The following is a 21,422-nucleotide window of genomic DNA, read 5'->3' as shown; positions in this document are numbered from 1 at the left end:
GGTGACTGATGTTGGGGACATGAAGATGCCATGATGACTGATGGGGACATGATGATGCCATGATGACTGATGGGGACATGAAGATGCCATGATGACCAATGTTGGGGACATGAAGATGCCATGGTGACTGATGTTGGGGACATGAAGATGCCATGGTGACTGATGTTGGGGACATGAAGATGCCATGATGACCAATGATGGGGACATGAAGATGCCATGGTGACTGATGTTGGGGACATGAAGATGCCATGGTGACTGATGTTGGGGACATGAAGATGCCATGATGACTGATGGGGACATGACGATGCCATGATGACCAATGATGGGCACATGAAGATGTCATGATGACTGATGGGGACATGACGATGCCATGATGACTGATGGGGATCATGGGGAGTGGCTCAGGCAGACTAGAAAGTGTTCTGTAGTGTGAAGCTAAGTTGTCCTTTCATCTCTGCATCAAGTAGTCATCTTACTTGCAGAGGCAGGTGACATGGTCTCTGATGTCTATGAAGTTCCTCTTTTGCAAATGATAAAAAGCAGTGTCCCTTAGATCTATGTTTAAGTGTCACTGTCTTAGTCAGTTTCCCTTTGCTGTGAAGAGACACCATGGCCACGGCAATGCTTATAAATGACAACATTTAGTTGGGGTTGGCTTACAGAGGTTTAGTCCATTATCATCATGGCAGGGAGCACAAGAGCGTGTACACAGACCCGGTGCTGGAGCAGTAGCTGAGAGTTCTACATCCATATCTGCAGGCAGCAGGAGGAGAGAGACTGGGCTTGGAATAGCTTTTTGGAACCTCAAAGGCCACTCCAGGGACACACTTCCTCCAACAAGGCCAAACTCCCTAATCCCTCTCAAGTAGTGCCACTCCCTGAAGCATTCAAATATATGAACCTATGGGGGCTGTTCTTATTCAAACCACCTACAGTACCTTAATCAAAGATGTCACCTCCCACTGGGCAGTGGTGGCACAAACCTTTAATCCCAGCATTTGGGAGGCAGAGGCAGGCAGATTTCTGAGTTCAAGGCCAAGCCTGGTCTACAGAGTGAGTTCCAGGACAGCCAGGTTCTAAAAACAAACAAACAAACAAACAAACAAACAAACAAACAAATAGATGTCACCTCCTATGTTCATGTATATAAACCACTCTTCAAGATGCTTCCTCCTCCTCCTTTTCCTCCTCCAGTTCTTCATCCTTTTCTTCCTCTTTCTCCTCCTCTTCCTCTTCTTCCTCCTCTTCCTCCTTCTCCTCTTCTTCCTCCTTTTCCTCTTATTCCTCCTCCCCATCCTCTTCCTCCTTTCCATCTTCCTCCTCCTCCCCTTCCTCCTCCTCTACTCTTCTTATTTTTTTCCTATTACTTGGGTGACACATTGTGCTCAGTGTGATACTTTCTATAGAAAGTGAAATCTACAAAGTTCAGGACTTTTTCCTAGTCACTAGTCCCAGCATCTGGATCATGGGCTGATACAGTGGGTATTCTGCAGTATTTTAAAAACAAATATTGAAGGAAAGGAGAAGAGAAATAGACAGTATTGAATGTGGTTTTGAGTCAGGCCCATGGCAAAGGTCTTTGCATATAGTAGCTTATATAATTCTTGTATTCTCACATTACAGAGAAATTAGAAAGTAAAGGGAAAAAATGCCCAAATCACAAAACTATGAAATGGCAATATAGCATGAAGCAGGATTTAAACCCAAACCTATTTGGTTCCAATGGCATGGAACAAACAAACAAAAAACTCAGGCTGGAGAGACAGCTCAGATTGTAAAGAGACTTACCACTACACCTGATGACCTGAGTTTGATCCCCATGACACACACGACGGAAAGGAAAACAGCCCTCCAAACGTTGTCCAAATGTGAAGGCGTGTTCCTTCCACTACCCCACAGAACAGCTGAATGGGATAGTTTCAGGTTTGTAAGTAGTACCAAGTTATGAAAATACATGTCCAATACTTTGGACTTTCACCCACACTTAGCCATACTGAATTGCACCCTGGCCTCTGTGTGACTCTTAAGTGGTTACTTAGTGTAAATGGGCAAAAGCTTAACCCACAGCTAGACTTTAATGAATGAAAGACGATGGATGAATGGATGGATATGTGGAGGAGAGACTGGGAAAAGAAGTATTTATACACATGTGTGTACATCGGAAATACATTTTTTCTTGACTTCTTTTAAAAATTAAATTATTGGTCTGGTGAGTGTATACCATGGTGCACAGGTCAGAGGGCAACGCTACAATCTGAGCTGTCTCTCCAGCCTGAGTTGTTTGTTTGTTCATTTGTTTGTTTGGTACAGAATAGAAAAGGAGGTTGAATATGTAAGGTCCCATGTGTGTGTATGTATCTGTGTGTCCTCCTTTGCTTCCTCCCACTGACGTATGGGTAAAACGTGGTTCTGTTTGCTTAGTTGTTTGATTTCCCAAACCTTGGGACTCTCAGTCCAGCACGCACAGATACCGTGCACACGGGCAGAAAGCCCCAAGCTTTTTAAGGCTGACCCTGCATTCCGAGCCTATTTAGCACTGGCAAATGTCCCAGTAGTTGCTCTTCCAAACCCCAAGGCAGGATGAAGTTGCTGGAGTCAAGTAGATCAACAGATGGGATGATGTGGGAATGCTGGGCAGAGAAGAGCACCACACACAGGACTCGGGGATGCTTTCCAAGCGCTCCCTGCCCAGAGACAGCCCTCTTCAGTCTCACACCTGCTCCACTCTGGACAAAATCAGATGAGCTCAGGCCTATTTTGGTTTGGCTTTGAGAACGAGTCCTCACAGAGAGCCTGAGCTATCCCGGGAGAATTGTAAGAGTGGAAGGAGAGGAAGCTGTCCTCTGACCTCCACATGCATAGTGTGACACATGAATCCCATGGCACATGTGTCTCCACATGCATTGTGCACATGCATACACTAATAAAAACAGTTATTTGCAAAAGGGAGACACTCTGAACTGATCCGCTGTTTAGATATTTGGAACCTTTACACTGCTCCCATCCCGCAAAGCCCTCAGTGACACTCGACCTAAGCAGGACACATAAATCCTGCTCTGTTTATCAGAACCATAGTTCATCTTGAAGCTTCTCCATTTAGAAACACAGTCTTATGTTCTCAGGGTAGGCTCCCACCCACAGTCACATAATTTTAAATGGGGCCATTTCCAGCATCATGAAAATATGGTAAGAACTCTTATTCTACAAAGCAGTCAAAGAAGGCACAGGGTCTGCTGGAGAAATCGGAAGACTTTTCATCCTCGCCGCCAGCCCTGCTTTCTTGCAGCTTGTGCTTTACAGGTTGGCGTGGGCTATGTCATGTGACCATCGGTCCCAGCTTACACCTAAGATCACTCACTTGTTCTCCCTAGAAAGCCGGTCTAGCTTGAAGTGCTAGCATGCTTGAAGAAGCTTCAAAAGCTCCCATGGTTTCTAAGCTACAGGCAGCAGGCCTGAATTATCCATGCGAGCTGTAGCTGCTTGGACAGCCACTCAGGAAGGCATCCAGCATGCCATCTTGCTATGTAGTGGGCTGGCAAGACATTGGAGTGTCCAAGGATCCTGGTTCCAGGAGCTCCTTCCTGCTGCCAGGTACCCAAGCCAGGCTGCCTTTCCTCCCCATCTGCTGTGTGCTGGACCGCCTCATCAGGCTCATCTGCCTTGGCTTCACCCCTTCCCCACAGCTATCCTAGCTCTGAATACCAAACTATTCGATGGCCACACACCCCAATTTACCTATGAAGCAAGTGAGTTTGAGTCTGTGTGTTAGCAGTGTGGCTGTAAGCAAGACAGGATTCTCCAAGGCTGAGTGCTTGCTTTGTAAAATATTCCAGCGGCCACAATATAATGGTCACTTATAACAGCGGCCATTGGTAAAACAGACACGAGATACATGTGAAGGAACTCACACAAGTTTGGGCACAGTTAAAAGACTGCTTTTGAATTGGCCATGGATGTTACATCCCATAAAATCCCCCTCTCTCCACACAAGCTAGATTTCTATGATATCTGCTATCATTAGTAGATGCTATCAGAATATTCGAATCAGAATTTATTGTTGCTTAGTTGTTGGTGTTTTGTTATTCTGAGTTTGGAGACAGGGTTTGCATATGTCACCCAGACTGGCCTTGAACTTGTGACCCAGATCCTTGTGACTCAGCCTCCTGAGTGCAGGGATCCAGTTAAACTCAGCATTTCATAAATTCAGCCAAGCAGGAATAGACTTCTGCTTTTCAATGTCCACCATAGACAGAGAAGTTTTAGTCCTTCATTTATGTATAGGAGGTCTCTCTGCTGGTGGGGCGCCTGCTCCTCTGCTTTCTCATGAAGGATGATATATACCAAGAGAAGTGAATTTAGAAAGAAGTCTTCTCTTCCTGCTTCCAGAAAGGTTCTGGGCACTGTGTTTGAATATCTGTGTGTGTGTGTGTGTGTGTGTGTGTGTGTAGCCTGCAGGGATACCCTCCTGCCAGACTGCTTTTCCATAAGCCCTCAAGAACAGAGCTCTGCTGAGAGCATTAGTAAAAGGCATGGCCTAGTCCCATATTATTAAATAATTAATTAATCAATTTATTTATTGATATGGAGATCGAACCAGAGCCTTGCTCACACTAGGCAAATGTTATACCACTGTGTTCCCAGCCCAAATATTACCTTAGGATTAATTTTGTTGTTAGCTGTGTGTGTGTATGCATTTTACTGAGAATCAAATCCATTTTTTCTTATTCTGTGAAAGGCTCTTGTTAGTATAAAATGGATAAACAAAAGCTCTAACCTCCAGGGACAGAATCCCTTGTTCTGTTGTATTGGATATCACCCAAGGCTGTACAGCGAGAGGCTATGTTCATATGTTAGAAGCTGTTCATGGAGCAAAGGTTCTCACCATATGTGGGCCCAGGGCTCTGCATGGGATCTGATCAGAAATGTTTGTTCTTGGGTTCTATCCCCGACATGCTGAGTGAGAAGCTCTGGGTGGGCTCCCTGAGTTGTGTTAGCATCAGTTTTCCCTGTAAGGGATGCTGATGTGAGCTTGCGGTCAGGGTAGGGCTTAGAATAGAGCTTTCCCTGAAACAGTTTACAGGGAGCAAGCACTTGCATACAGTTATGCTAGCAACAGTTGGCTCTTGTTTCTTTTTAGAATAGAAACTCGAGGACCAAGGAAGCTATAAGTTGTTCAGCTCACAGCTGGTCATCAGTAGAGCCAGGGCATGCACTCGGGTCCCTCTGGTCCCCTCTGCAGAAGTAGGCTGCCGTGGAGGAGTGTCTAAGTTAAGCCTGGTTCTTCTTTCCTGCCCTATGCTCCCAGAAAGAAGACTCAGGCTCAAACTATATTTAAAAATACCTTGGCCATATAGCTAGGTTCTTCTCTGACTAGATCATAACTTGCAATAATCCATTTATTCTAATCTACAATTTGTCTTGTAGCTGGTTACCTGTGCTCAGGCACCATGCATCTATCTGGTCATATCTTTGCGGGAGAATCCCCTGCCTGGCATAATCCCAGAATCCTTTCTGCCTGCCAGATATCCCACCTCTTATTTCCTGCCTAAGCTATAGGCCATCCAATTTATTATTGACAGGTGCCACATCCATACAGACACAGGGTATTTTCTTTACAGAGGAAAGCTGGGTCTCTGGAAGAGTGTCAGGTCTGGGCTCTCAGTGAAGTTGCTTAAAAACTCTAAACCAGTTGGTTAACTCCTATGCCTTTCCATTTCCTCATCCGCAAAGTGCTATCTTGGGAGACTTTCATGAAGATTCCAAAGGATAATTCACATGAGTAGTTGGTGCTGTAGTTGGCGTAGTGAACACCCATTGAATGCTATGAATCTTTTTAAATATTATTTGTGTGTGTGTGTGTGTGTGTGAGAGAGAGAGAGAGATAGAGATAGAGATAGATAGATAGAGAGAGAGAGAGAGAGAGAGAGAGAGAGAGAGAGAATGTGTGCGTTCATGTCATGGTACATATATGGAGGTCAGGGGACAGCTCTGTGAAGTCGGTTGTCCTCTTTTACCATGTGACTACTGAGGGTCAAATTCAAGTTGTCCAGTTTAGTGAGCCACTCCACTGTTCCCCTAATTGGTGTTTTACTGTAGTTGTTTTATAGACTTTGAGCCTGGAGGGGGACATCAAACACACCTCAAAGTGCTAGTAGAGCAAACCAGTAGCCCCTCCCCCCCCACCTCAGCACTTTCACGAGTGACCCAACACCAGCTTCAAAAGGCTTCAGCGCACGCTTGGTTCTCATAAATAGCTGTCCCCTTCCCCAGCCATCCTTCTCGGTGGATGTAATGTGTGCCAGCTGCCAGGCTAAACATAGCCCGGGCCTTGCTTGAGAGTGGCCAAAAGGGAGAGGAGATTACCGGAGATAAACGTGGGCTCTCGTGTTTCAGGGGACACACGGTTTGGAATAGTGTGGCCTGTTGCCAGATGGTGCCAGTGAGCATGGCCCTCTCCAGCTTGGGGCTTGCTTGGAAGGGACAGCAGTGCAGCCAGCATGCTTTTAATGGCTGCCTGGAGGGACATTCACTTTGAGCAGAGAGCTGCAGAATCCTCGGTTCTTTCTTTTGATGTCCGAGGATTCTTGAGACTGCAGAAAAGCACCGCCACCTCCCTCCGAGTCACCCTCTCTAGTGTCCACCTCAACTAGGAAGGGCCTTCCTGCTTCTACCCATGAAGACAGTTCGTGAGGAGTGTCTTCATCTCTGCCCCCATGTTAGAGCTGATAAATTCTATAAAGGGACTTGGGATGCCCCACAGACCTATCGGATGCTCTGCCCTCTGAGGCCCAGGGTTAGGCAGCAGGGGGACCTATCCTATCTCACAGCACTGAGCACTGACTTCCTTTCATGGACAAACTTCTGGAACAAGCAAGCCACACCTGCTCCAGCCTGTCCTCGCCACCCACTCAACTGTCCAGTTCCCCACACTGGCTTCTGTCCCAGCTTTTCTTTACAAGGTCAACCATGACCTTCCAGTCCAGAAGGAAGACCTGACAGGAGTCCTTCCCCTCCTGGGCTCCTGGAGATGTCATGCCTTAGTGATTTTGGAGTCAGGGTACCACAGTGATTCTGTCATGCCTTTTGCCTTCTGAACAGTTCCTCCTTGCACAGGATAGGTGCTTCTTCATGCACGTGTCTCTAACACGGCCAGCTCTGGCCTACAGCTTTCTCATGCATCAGCCCCAAGAATGCCTTCTCTTCTCACATCTCTAGATCCTTTGGGTAGCTTGAGTGTCTTCTGTGATCATGAATTCACTGCAGTCCTATCTGTTCTGGAACATTGTCCTGCTGTTAACCTTTGTCCTTTATTCTGTTTTCCGGGTGGAGAGCCTGACTCTCCTGATGGCCCCTCTCTTTTGTTCTCTCTCTCAAACACCAATGAAGGGCTTCTGCGTGGGTCCCAGCTCACATGACCCACCACACAGGCAGTTGCTTCTCCATGGTTCCAGTCCTTTGTCTGAGACTAGAACCACCTCTGTGTGAGACCACAGCACCTGCCAGTCACACGGATGTCCTTCTTCAGTCTGGTCTGGGCCCTCAGATCTATCTTCTCTGAACTCAAATCAGTCTCACTCTTCTACTTAGCTTCAAATTACAACTTCCAACCACAGTATCCAAAGTTCTCCTCTCCCTCTCCCTCTCCCTCTCCCTCTCCCTCTCCCTCTCCCTCTCCCTCTCCCTCTCCCTCTCCCTCTCCCTCTCCCTCTCCCTCTCCCTCTCCCTCTCCCTCTCCCTCTCTCTCTCTCTCTCTCTCTCTCTCTCTCTCTCTCTCTCTCTCTCTCTCACACACACACACACACACACACATACACACACATACACACACACATACACACCTTAAACACAAGATTTTATTTTTATTGTTTTTTTTTTTTTTTTTTTTTGAGACAGTGTTTTTCTGTGTAGCTTTAACTGTCCTGGAATCCACTCTGTAGACCAGTCTGACTTCAAACTCCGAGAACCACCTGCTTCTGCCTTCCAACTGCTAGGATTAAAGACATGCGGCACCATGCCTGGCATAACACATGACTCCTTTTTGCTTTCTCAAACACAATCTGCTTCACTTAAGTTAGCTTATTCTGGTCCGATCCTTGTCACGTGCACCTTCAAACCTAAGGTGACACCGTTTTTACCCCTGGATGTATACACTCCATCTGTCTGCCTGTCCTGCCCTCTGACACTGTTTCTAGCCTCTGAATGTACACACTCCATCTGTCTGTCTGTCCTGCCCAATGTCTCGCTGGCCTCTGCTCTTACAGGCAATCTCCCTTTTCATTTACTTGAGGCACTAATTTGGGGATCAGCCCAGCTACTCTCCTGGGTGCTAGAGATAGCACTAGAAGAAAGGCACACACAGACACAGAGCCTGCAGGAGCAAACACCAACAACAGTAGAGAGACAGTAATCATAGACAAACCAAGGGATGGTTGCATAGGAAAGGCTTGGGGTACCCGAATAAGCACTGAATTGGGAGTGTGTAGGGGGGGATCAGGAGACACTTTCTGGGGAACTAACATGTTCAAATATACTACAAAGGTAGCAGAGTTGGTGAAGAACGGGGGGAAGAGTCTTCCAGAGGGAGCCAAGGGCAAACACAGATGCAGGGAATGTTTTTGTGCCCTTGTAGTGTATTACACAAGATACAGAGTATTGCCAGTGAGGCCGAAGGGGCAGAAGGCCACACCATGCAGGGATGGTGGCTATGTAGGGATGTTCAGACACACCCAAAGAGCATGGAAGCCAAACCCACAGCACGCATCACGGCCTGCCAGGCTCTGTATGGTTTGCCACCCCCACCCTTGCCACAAGCTCTCTCTTCTGAGACTTCATAGCCTTTAACTGTGCCCTGCTGTTCTGGCAATGACTCTCCCTCCTCTTCCAGTTCTGATCATCTAGGCTCTGGCATTTTGGGGATCAGTAATGATCCAGAACCCTATTCAGTGATCATACTACCAAGGAGGAAGTTTAGCATTTATCAGGTACCTACTGTGTGTGAAGAACCATGCCGAGCACGTCATATGCATGATCTCAGTTAATCTTCAAAAGAATCCTGTGGCACAGATAATGTCACTGCCTCCGCTGGGCAGTGAAGTCACAGCATAGGCTGGGAACAAAGTCAGCAATCCAGGAGTTGACACTAAATCCCATGCTCTTCATCACTAGGGTCTAGCAAGCATAGGTCACCTACTCATTTAAAGATGACACACACGTGGACCTCATCATCCAAGCAGCAAGAATTTTATCATAGCTATCTATAAAATATAACTCCAGAAAGAGAAAGACATGCCAGAAACACTTATCAGTTTTGAATTATTTATTTATCATGTTAGCTATGATATTGCTTATATGGAACTTTGTTAGAAGTCCATTTGTGTTCAAAGGATCAGCAAAAGTCTAGCCAAATCCCGGTGTTTCAGAGGGAGTGAGCAATGTTTCCATTCTGGAAGCTATACATAACCAGCCAACAGATAGGGCTAGTCCCAATGATGGACTCTCAAGTGAGGCTATGAAGTCACCCATCAATCAGCCCACCAGGACAAGGCAGCTCAGGAATGGCTGTAAGGCAACAGGAGAAAAATCACAGGCACGTATAAAGAATATTCCAGGTTTTTTGAACATTTAGGAAACGTGGAGGAGACCTTTTTTCTCACACAGGACTCACAGTATTTGGTGATAACTGCTTCTTGCCTCTCTGGCTCACAAGCCCTTTGAACTCCTGAAGTATTCGCACCAATGCATTCATGGACCCACAAAGGTCCTGACGGTCTCCAGGGAACTGCACAGCATACAGGAGATGCTTTGCCTTTCAATCCTTAGTGAAGAAACGGTCACAGTACAGAATCAGGGCACTGCTGATCTCACACTGGGCGCCTGAGTTCACTCCTGGGGAGGGACCACTGGGATTCTAGAAAGGAGAATGGAGTGAAAGACAAGCTGGGGCTGCTCTCCTCATCCCAGGTTGGCTAAGGCTCACAGGAAAGAAGACAAGTGAGGTGGGGGTTGGGATAGATGGAGAAGTGGGGGATGGAGGAAACCAAGCCACAGACAAGAAGTAACAGTGGCCCGTTTGTCTACTCCAGCGTCCCCAGATACGATTGGTCCTCGGGGACCCAGTCATATAAAAAGTTAGCCCAGAGGCCCCAAGTCTCCACCACAGACACCCACCTTATTCAGTCCCATAGTACCCTTAGGTGTCTGCTAGCTCTGGCTACTGTGATCTAAGCTTGTTATGGGTGCCTGCTAGAGCTGATGGTGGTGATAACGAAGCCTAGATGGGCAGGCTTTGGGTCCAGTTAGAGTGGGAGTTGGTAGTAATTCAGGTGCTGCAGGGATTTCGAGTCAGGATGCTGAGGAAGAAGACGGGGAGAAGGAGGGTACATATCAGATAATGGGCTTTCTGGCCCATCTGACAGTCTGTTCTGTGTATACATCTAGGGCACGGGGTAGTAATTGGTACTTACCACTTAAGTATGCAGAAGTTCCATGTAGATATCAAGATAGAAAAGAGTATGCTTTATGTGCCCAGGAGAGGAACGCATTTGTTTTTACCTAAAGTTGTCATTCTTTCCTTCTCTCTCTCTCTCTCTCTCTCTCTCTCTCTCTCTGTGTGTGTGTGTGTGTGTGTGTGTGTGTGTGTGTGTGTGTGTAAGAAAGGGAACGGTATTTGATACCTATATGTCATCAGGGTACACTTGGTATGGCATGCCAATGGAGGTCAAAAGTCAACCTTGTGGAATCAATTCTCTTCTTCCATCTTTACATGGATTGCAGGTATAGAACTCAGGATATGAGACTTGCCAGCAAGTGCTTTCAGTGGTCAATGGGGCATTTCAAAGGTTTCTCTGTCTCTGTCTCTGTCTCTGTCTCTGTCTCTGTCTCTGTCTCTCTCTCTCTCTCTCTCTCTCTCTCTCTCTCTCTCTCTCTCTCAAATTATTGTTAATACTCACCCCTTAACTAAATGGAGTGCACAGTTGGAATGGTGCTATGTGGCTTTCAGAATCGCAGCCATGAATAGTTGTGCTTTCCAGAGCTTGATGTGAGAGTTGAGGCACCACAACCATGGGTGTGGCTGTGCGGTGTAAGAGAATGTACATTCCTGAGCCTCACCCCAGCTCTATTGTCTATGCTCTGGTGAGAAGGACCAAGAAGCCCCATTTTAACAGAGCCCCAGGTCATTCTTGTACATACTGAAGTTGAAGAGCTGCTGTCAGAGAGGTTCACGCTGGAGAAGAGGGAGTTTACTGTACTGCCAAGTCTTGTGACTTTGAATGATTGACAGGGAACATTTGTTTAAGATTTTGACTTCAGTAAATAGGACAGTGTGGCTGGTAATAAAAACAGGGGAGTGTTTATTAGGAAAATAAAACACAACGTGGTCTGATGGTTTGCATGTAATAGCTTATATACCCAAGGGGTTTTGCAGACACACTGGCTTGGAGGACCTCAGGAAAGCTCACAGTGAGTCACAGCGAGGTACTAATGGTGATGACTCAGCCTTCCCAGCTTCAGACAAACCCAAGGAAATAGAAAGCTGGAGGGCAAGCAGGATGATGTAGTTCCCAGCTCCTGGGGTCCACCCCATCACCTGGGCACTCCTGGAGCAGCGCACGCTCAGGTGACATTCTGTTCAGAATTCTTAGTCTCAAGAGGAAGAGGAGTGGTTTGGAGTGAGAAAAAGAGAGAAAGGAACAGATGACCAGGAAGCATGGATAGGCCAAAACTGACCTTAGGAAGTCTAAATGGCAAGGGAGTAGAAGGAAGGAGAAGGTACAATCAGAGAAGACGCAGGAATGGAGAAGGGCAGAACCTAACAAGTAGCCACAGAACAGAGGGTAGCTGGACTTAGGGAGCCCTCACAGAACCAAATAGTCCCCAGGTTACTTGGTGGAGATAAGACACCCCAGGAGGGTTGCAGGATGCACAGAATCAGACTGCAAATGTAACAGAACTGGAAGGACAGAAAGGGAAAATAGATGTATCAGTAAGACAGATGCAAATAAATAAAATGGAACAAGAATAAACAAAAACACCAGGTAAGAAGCAAAGTATTGTCATCAAAACAGGAGAGCTCTCACTGGTAGAGTAAAGAAGCATAAGAAAATGAAAGGAGATTTTTTTTTATTGGTCGAGTGAGGAAGCATAAGGAAATGAAAGATCAGATGGATGGGAAAGGGATAAGGTTTTAGCATGGTTATGTACACAGAAAGTTCCCAAGAATTCCAAAGAAAGAAAGATATCTTAGAAAGAATCAATGAGTTCAGGAAAGCTACAAGATAAACATGAAAATGCAATGATATATTTGTACTAGAAAGAATACAGATTCAAAACTAAAAAATACACCACTGTGGTGCAAACGACTCCCAATAGTTAAATGTATATTTAACAAAACTTGCACTAGATTTGCATGCTAAAGTGAGTGTGGCAGTGCATGTCAGTAGTCCCAAGTGCTTGGGAGGTGAGGGTGGGAAGATCAGAAGTTCAAGGCCAGCCTGGGCTGCATGAGACACTTTGTCAACAAAACAAAACAAAACAAAAAAGGCTTATGTGCTCAGAGCTGCGATGTGAATGGAAAAGTTATAAAGCAATGGAGAGATACAGCATTGTCCCACATCGACAGACAACACCCGGGATGCACTACTCTCTCCAACTTGATAGGGGAGTTAACACAGTTACGTCTTACTTATTATATATATGTATATGCATACATGGATATAAATACATACATACAACAAAGCACAACACAATGTGATATAGTACCATAATTGTCCAAACCCTAGGGGATTCCTTCTTGCGTATAAATAAGATTATTCTGAAGCTGCTGTGTAAGAGAAAAATTACTAGTTAAAGCAACACACACACAAAAAATTGATTGGAAACACAACTCCTATGTGTTTTCAGGACTCACCTCATAGAGGCTACAGCCTGGGCTGTGTGGTGCAGACAGAAGGACAGACAGAATGGAGACAGCAGAGTTAGACCCCCTGCACCCCACCCCCCACACAGATGTGTCAACTGAGTCTTGATAAAGGCATGGACTAAGTGCAGAGGAAGGAAGGCTATCTACAAATGGTGCTGGGGTCAACTAGCACAAAGGAGAAAAGGCCCCCAAACTGATTCATGGCTTCTTTAGGACTTCATCCAAATAGTCTGTGTCCCATAGAACAAAGTGTAAAGCTGTAAGACTTTTAGAGAAAAGATGGTACAGTTCAGAATTTAGCACTTGGCCTTAACATTAAAAATCCCGTTTATAGCCAGGCACAGTGACACATACCTTTAATCCCAGCAAACTGGAGGCAGAGTCAGATAGACCTCCATGAGTTCAAGGACAGCCTGATCCACATACTGAGTTCAGCCATAGCTACATACATAGTGAGATCCTGTCCAAGAAACAAAAAAAAGCAACAATAACAAAAATCCCATTTATAAATGAAAAACTGCTAAATTAGACTGCATGGAAATTAACTTCCCCATTTATGTGTTGGCATGTATGTTTTCATGTGTGCACAACTGCTTCAACTGCTCTCTGGCCCTAGTGTGTGTGTTTGTGTGTGTGTGTGTATGTGTGTGAGTGTGTGAGTGTGTGTGTGTGTGTGTGTGTGTGAGAGAGAGAGAGAGAGAGAGAGAGAGAGAGAGAGAGAGAGAGAGAAATGAAAAGTTAATGTGCTCTATTAAAAAAAAAAACAGGGAAACAACAACATGGGGAGACATTTCACAGAAGCAGCCATACATAAACACAGCACATGTTCAAGTAAATGGTCACAAAGCACACATTCACACCACAAGGAAACATTGCTGCATCCCTAGGAGAGATGACTAGAATGTAACTGATGATAACACTCATGGCTGCCAAGGTTGTAGGGAACTCATACATTATTCATGAGGATGCACAACCGCTCCACGGGGCCAGAGACCAGTGTGGTGGTTTCAGTGAGAACTAAGCCTGAAACTCCCATATGAGTCACAATTTACCCTCCTAGTCACTTATTCCTGTGATTAGGACTAACGTTTAACTCAAAATCCCACAGAGCAACTCTGTTCATCAGAAGCCGTTCGGAAACAACTCAGGTACCGTTTGGTAGGAGAATGGTTAAGCAAACTGTGGTATGTCCACACCATGAATGCTGACTTAGCAGTGAAAAGGGACATACCTAGTGATACAGGCATCGAAATGTCAGATGTTCCGGATGGATCATTATGCCAAGTGTAAAGAGTTATCTCAACTCTTGTGAGGCTATGCCAGGGCCTGGCAAATGCAGAAGTGGATGAAACACAGGGCCCCTAAGGAAGGAGCTAGAGAAAGTACCCAAGGAGTTAAAGGGGTCGGCAACCCTATAGGAGGATCAACAATATGAACTAATTAGTACCCTCCAGAACTGTGACTCTAGTTGCATATATAGCAGAGGATGGCCTAGTTGGCCATCAATGGGAGGAGAGGCCCTTGGTTTTGAGAAGATCATATTGCCTCAGTATAGGGGAATGCCAGGGCCAGGAAGCGGGAGTGGGTGGGTTGGGGAGCAGGGTGGGGGCAGGGTATAGGGGACTTTTGGTATAGCATTTGAAATGTAAATGAAGAAAATAGCTAATTAAAAAAAAAGAATTATCTCAAAAAGGTACCTGCTACATAATTCAGTGTTTAGATGTCATATGATTGACAGCAGATGGCAGAATTCCTGGTTTCAGGATCCAAAGCGGGGGAGGGGATGGGACAGCACACAGTAGCTGTGACTATGAAGGGCAACAGCGGGCCCCTTGTGGTGAGGGACAGTGCTCTGAGGTACAATGTGCTCTTGTGAAACTGAGGTACAATGTCACAAACCAGACAGTGCTCAACTTTAACTATTGTTGCCACTGTCTGGTTTGTGACATTGTACCTCAGTTTCACAAGATCTTGCTTCTGTAGAAAACCAGAAACGTGTGTGTTTAAGGGATCTTATAGCTGCATATGAACCCAGACACTTTGAAAAGTAGTATTAGGGTTCAAAGTGTAGCACAATGTTTCAGTTAGAAATGGACCAGCATTTGTAAGGTTGCGGGTTCAATCCCCCGACAACTCATTTTTTATGATCTCCCCATTTCTGTCCAGACCCCTTTTGAGATGGCGAGATGACAGAGAGATGACACTCTATTAATTTAGAGTCCTTATTTGTTCATAGCTCAGTTTCAGGAAGCTTGGCTGGATGGCAGTCTTACATGCAGCACCATCTCCGGTATTGCTGTCTGCTTAGAGTGCATTTTAGCTAACTCTCCATCCAAGGCTTTGCTGCATCCTCCTGGACATTAGGGTCAGTGGTACCTTCTTCCTCAGACACTCCCTGCAGTTCTTCCTCACTATGGGCTGGATACCAATGGGCACCTGCATCACAGCAGTTCAGGGGCAGGAAGCCTTCAGGCTTCAGGACTCTTTTCCTTAAAGGGGTGTTCTTCATTTGTCAACTACAAAAGATCTCAGAGCTCCACGCCGGGTTCCCACTGGGTGTCTGAGCACCCTTGGTTTCTTTCAGATTCTCTGTGCCCCAATTTTATATTCTCAAAAGCAGAAAGGGCTGGTCCCCATGGATGTGTTTTTCCAGGGCTCTCTTCTTAGTCTCTCAGATTCTCATCACTCTCCTGGCTCATCTGTGGTCAGAGTGGCAGTGAGTACAACTGGTACTGACACTTGTGATGGTGTCTGCCATCTCTCTTCCCTTAACTCATTTCCCCTACCTATTTGTCTTTTCAGCTTGTGGCCCAGGTCCTGGAACATAAAAACATAGGCTTTGTGATGGTGGATTCGAGGAAAGAAGCCAAGCTTGCTAAGAGGCTGGGTAAGTTTGAAATTTAAAATCTGCTAGGAAGAAACAAATATAGCTCATAAAAAATGAAGTTGCACTTATCTTGCATGGCAACTGGATTATTTTTCAAACACATATTAAAAAAGATAGCATATACACCATTCTGGGTCAGAGTAGAGCTCATTATAAGAAAACCTAGACCTCAACCTAATGGTTTGGCAGGAATAGTTTAAGTTATCTTTGCAGTAGTCTCAGGCAGAGAAAACTTCTCAGAGAAACTAATGTGGGCACTTGAGCCCTTATTGACAGCTCTCACAGCAGCTAGAAGCCCAGTCTCTCCATCTTCATGCCTCAATGACTTCAATGGGCCTCTCTGGGAACATTGTAGCAGCCAGTGCTTCTGCAGAGGTCCCAGAGTTTAGGCTGGCCCCCAGTTGGGAACCTTCAGCCTGGATGGATTTCGGTGAGGGGTGGTGGAGAAACAATATGCTGGGAGTGTAATCTCTCGTGTCAATATGTCACGACCAGGTGCCCTTTCCGATTTCTACTCAATAATCCCAAGGAGAAAGGGCACAGGGAACCCTTCTGCTTTCCAAATGCCACCCCCCAATGGTGTCCATTTAGGTTTTTCCACATGACCAGTGGAGAATGGCTATTAAAAATAGCAGGAGGGTTTGAAACAGTACCTTTGAAGAAAGGTTAATTGAGTTTGGAGTAGTAAACACAGAAAAAGAAAAAAAAAAAAAGCTTAGTGGTGGCTCGGTGGATATCTTTGGGTACATACAGGTGCACTATCCCAGGTGCATGCTGTGCATTATCCCAGATGCATGCTGGTGCATTATTATCTCAGTTCCATGCAAGTGCATTATCCTAGCAAATTAAAAACAACTCTTTCCTATTTTATTTCTTAGAAGACCAGACATTTTTAAAGACAAAATTTATATTATAGGAAGCTACTTAAATTAGACACAGAGAAGAACTGGTGCCTATAAAATGGTGACTTGCTGAGACTGGCTGGCATTCCTCTTTCCCTGGAGACATAAGAATACCTTCTCTGCCCAGTGCATGGAAATAAAATACATTCAACTATTCCTAGAGTCAAAAACAATTTAATGAGTTCTGCTTTTTTTCCCCTAGCAGTTCATTGGTTCTTAGCCTTGACCCCAGCCCATTACTGTTTTAATGATTGGGTGGCATATGGGAACATTTTTAAATAAACTTTAAACAAAAATGCTAGTGTTTTAGAAATATTCACATTTAGGCAGCACGGACTGAGCAAAAATTCACAAGAGCAGACTGGCCAAGGACATGGTGGGGCTTGGTATGTCTAACAACATTCTTCTCTGAGCTTGAGGGACGAAGCAGTTGCCCTCTTGATATTAGGCGTGTGGTTGTGCTCTGCATACCCGACCCTTTATACTTAGGCCCTCTCCTGTCTGTCTTACTTTGGTTATGGCTAAAGCTGTAGGTGGCGCTCTGACCTTGTCTCATTGGAGACACACTCCCAAGCAGGACCCTGACTGATGCTCCCCGGGACTTATTTTAAGATCAGATGTCACAAGAGTCAAGAATACTCTATGTGTCCAGTGCTGGGATGTGCCGGGGTCTCCTTAGGCGGACCACGGACCACGGGGCAGCAGGCAGTGTCCAGCCCTCTTGCTCTTGAGTGTCATTTGTGATTCATTAGGAGAAAGCATTTCCTAGGTGACAGAGTCTGAAAACTGAAGAATTAAAGATACTGTGGAGTTGCCACATCAACCTTAGCTACTTAATATTCAGCCCAAAGGATACTGTGCCCCAGCAAGGGTTGGTTAAAGTACACAGCTCTGTGCCAAGGGTGTTGGGGCTGTTGTCTGCCCTCCCAGAATCTGCCAGTGACCTCAGTGAAGAGGCATGTGACTCAGAGAGGCTGTCTATCGGCATGTCCAGGCTCTGTACAAGAGGCTGGGATCTGGAGAAGACAGCACTCCTATTGTTCGAGATTGTCCTGTTAGAGCAAGCAGCAGCAAGCAATGGGGGCAGGACGGAGACATTAGATGAAAACTGGCCTGAAGCCAGAAGGAGTCACCAAGATGTAGTCAGGGATAGAGGCCACTCTGAATTTAGAGGAAAGAGAAAGAGGAGAAAAGCCCATCTCTGTGCCTATTGCTGGGCACACCTTTTCATAAAATCATGCAGCCCAGAAGCAAGGAGACTGTCTCAGAGATGAGCAGCCCTCTTCCGGCCAATCAGAGATGAGCAGCCCTCATCCATCCAATCAGAGATGAGCAGCCCTCATCCGGCCAATCAGAGATGAGCAGCCCTCATCTGGCCAAGGTGGGTGGAGAGGTAGGGCAGGCATTCGCTGATTGAAGACCTTGAAACCCAGGTAAGGCGACAGATAGACAATGATATTACAGGTTCTAAGAAGAATGGCAAGGTTCTGCAGTATTTGTGGGAACTCAAGCAGTAGTGGAATGGAGAGCAGCTTTTGAATTCAATGCTAGCTCTGACAGACTGACCTGTCTGTGTGAGTTCTACTGATCCTGGATCCCAAAGTTAAGGGTTTTCTGCACCCTTAACTCACTTTGGCCTCTCGTTCCTTTCAGGATTCAGTGAAGAAGGAAGCCTGTATGTTCTGAAGGGTGACCGCACGATTGAGTTTGACGGGGAGTTTGCAGCAGATGTCTTAGTGGAATTTCTCTTGGATGTAAGTGTTTAAGCAAGTGGCTTTGTGTGCAGCTGTCCCATATAGGAAAGGCCACAGCTCTGACGCAAAAAGAGAGGAGCCAGAGAGCCTGGCATGGCCTCAGGCATTGATCAGGCTGCCCAAACAATGAGCAGATAGAAACAGTACTTGTGTTAGAGTGGAGTCTTTTCTGAAAAACAGGCCCTTAAGTCACCATAGAAATTGTTATAAGTGACCCACGGGTAGTTCGGGTGTTTATATGGGTGTTAGAAGTTACATGGTATTCTCTTACCAGTTATACCCTGATACCCACTGGCATTCCCTTGACATTGGTACAGTGACATTGAGAGAAGGCCAGGGAAAGGCAGGAAAGAGGGGCAAAACAGTCACCAGAGATGGCAGTTGGGACCCACAGGCTCAGTCTCCCTGAGCCATCTTCTGAGCTGACAGTGACCTGAGAGACCATGGTGGCTCAGAAGGTAAAGGCACCTACTGTCCAGCCTGGTGACCTGGGTTCAATTCCTTGGTTCCACAGGGTGGAAGGAGAGAACCAACTCTCACAAGTTGTTTTCCACACTCTCCACTCTTCTTCAATGCTCCCAGCCCCCAACGTGCCCCTCCCTGGTCACTGCTGCACATGTGTGCACATAATGGCATACACACATCCTTTTACACACATAAGCAAATGCTAAAACAAACCAACAAAGACAGAGCTAAGAAAACCTAGGGGCCACCCTCCCCCACCACAAAAAAATGTCACTTTTAGCCATGGAGATGTCACATCCTCAAATCCATAAGTTTTAACAGAGGAAAAAAATTATAAAATATTTCTGCCATGTATACATACTCCTGTCATACTCAGTCATACTCCTGGTCCTAGCTGTGAGGATAAAGGCTTTGGAACCCATGCTCTGCACAGATAAAGAAACCAACTCTGCCAGGATTGGTGATCCACCTGTTACCCTGGCACTGGGGAGGCTGAGGCGGGAAGATTGTCGATGAGATGCCAGCACGGGCTCTGTGGGGTAGCCAAGGCTCTGTGGGGTGACTCTGTCCATAAAATAAACAGAACCAATAACACAAAGAGCTCACAGCTGACCACTAACTCTAGCAATTCTCTGGCAGACACCAAACAAGTCTATCAATTTCTCTCTATACCCTCAAAAGCCAGAGAGGGCAGAAAAAGACTGCCAAATATAGTGTCCATAGTGTCTGCTTGGCTATCTCATTGACCCCCCACCTAGAAGTCCTAGGAAATGTTCAAAAGAAACAACATTGTAGTTGAGGCCAGCCTGGCACTGTTCCAAGCTAACCAGATGAGAGACAGCTCCTGGGAGCAAGACTCTACTTGCTTTAAATAATAAATTGTGTGATTGACCCATAGAAGTAGCAAACCAGAGTTAGGGGCAGTGTTTAGACTTAACTAATCGGGTTCCACCCTCTGCAAACTACAGATAGTTCTGTTCTCAGTATGTAGTGTGTCTTAGGGTTTTCTCTGCTGCCATGACACATCATGACCAAAAGCAACTTGGGGAGGAGAGAGTTTATTTGGTTTACATCACAGTTCACGGGAAACCAAGGCAGGAACTGAAGCGGGGTAGGAACCTGGAAGCAAGAACTAATACAGATGCTATAGAGGGGTGCTACTGACTGGCTTGCTCCTCATGGCTTGCTCACCCTGCTTTCTTATTGAACCCAGGACCACCAGCTCAGAGATGGCACCACCCGTGATGGGCGGGGCCCTTACCTATTAATCACTAATTAAGAAACTGCTCTATAGGCTTGCCTGTAGCCTGATCTTATGGAGGAGGCACGTGCTTCCTTCCTTTCAGATAATTATATCTTGGTCAAGTTGACACAAAACTAGGTAGAACATGGCCTTTGTCTCCAAGGTGGGTGCTGCGAGGTTGGTGATGAGGTGAACCATATCAGAACCATATCAGGATAAGTGGGGACTTATCACACATCCTTTTTCATATTCACAGAGGGAAGAAAACGTTCCCCACCATTTTCTTAAGCATAAAGAATCATTTTCTCAAGGCCGTTAGCAAACTGAGCCAGAAGAGGGACACTTTCCCATTCTTGACTCTAATGTCAAGAGATGCTATAAAATTAACAACTCAACTGATGAAAAAGAAAAAGAAAAGAAAAAAAAAACGTTGTTTCCAAAATACAAGGGAAGAAATTGGAGAGCATTAGGCTCATGAGTTTGGGCAGAGATGGCACATAGCATACACTGATCACTGTGACAAACACCTGGGGGAAACAATTTAAAAAAAAAAAAAAGGATTTTCCTTGGCTCTCAGTTTTGGAGGTTTCAGCCCAAAGTTTGCTGAATTCATTGCGCTGGGCCTAAGAAAGGGCAGAAATGAGGTTGGCAGGGAAGGAGAGTGGGGGCAGGTTCTGGGGACCAGATTCAGCCTTCAGGGCACGTCCTCCATGACCCACTTTCTTCCCTCCTGACTCTCATCCTGGCCCTACAGCATCAGCCTCCTCAGAGTTTATCTCCATCAGTCATCAGAGGCTTCGCGCTCTAACCACAGCTCAGTGAGGGAAGCCCGAGGTGTGGACCAAGCCTTCAACACTTGAGCCTTGTGAGAGACACTTCATATTCAAAACACAAGTCATCTTTTTACTTACATGCAGAATCTAAGAACATTGAATGTCTTTTAAAAAGAAACAGAAGCAGAGAGCCTATTTAATGCTGGTTACCGGGGTCGGTCGGGCATGGGGTTGAACATGAGAAGAGTGTGATCTGAGGGGTAGAGTCTCAGCAGGCAGGAAGAGTAAGTATAGAGTTCACAGCGTGTTCAGCATGGCAAATAAAAACCTCCATTCAGAATTGCTAAAAGGCTACACAAATATTCTAACCACATGAATGGTAAGTATTTGAGGTAATGGATGTTAATTGGCTTCATCTAATTATTTCACAATTTATTCATAATTCCTAGCACTTTATGTTCCAGGAATACAAACAGTTA

General features: G+C 45.8%; 1 protein-coding gene across 1 annotated transcript in view; it reads left to right on the top strand.

The window, feature by feature from the left end:
- The window catches only part of Casq2 (calsequestrin 2), a 59,513-nt gene that overhangs the window by 7,535 nt on the left and 30,556 nt on the right, over positions 1-21,422 (top strand). Inside the window, exons 2-3 of the mRNA XM_021157821.3 lie at positions 15,722-15,806; positions 18,362-18,462. Of these exons, the coding sequence (XP_021013480.1) occupies positions 15,722-15,806; positions 18,362-18,462 (186 nt within the window). The remainder of the gene's footprint in view (positions 1-15,721; positions 15,807-18,361; positions 18,463-21,422) is intronic.

This window comes from Mus caroli, unplaced genomic scaffold (assembly GCF_978045245.1).
Source record: "Mus caroli unplaced genomic scaffold, Mus_caroli_1 scaffold_3, whole genome shotgun sequence".
NCBI classification, from domain to species: Eukaryota; Metazoa; Chordata; class Mammalia; order Rodentia; family Muridae; genus Mus; species Mus caroli.
This window is presented reverse-complemented; position numbering and strand designations above follow the sequence as displayed.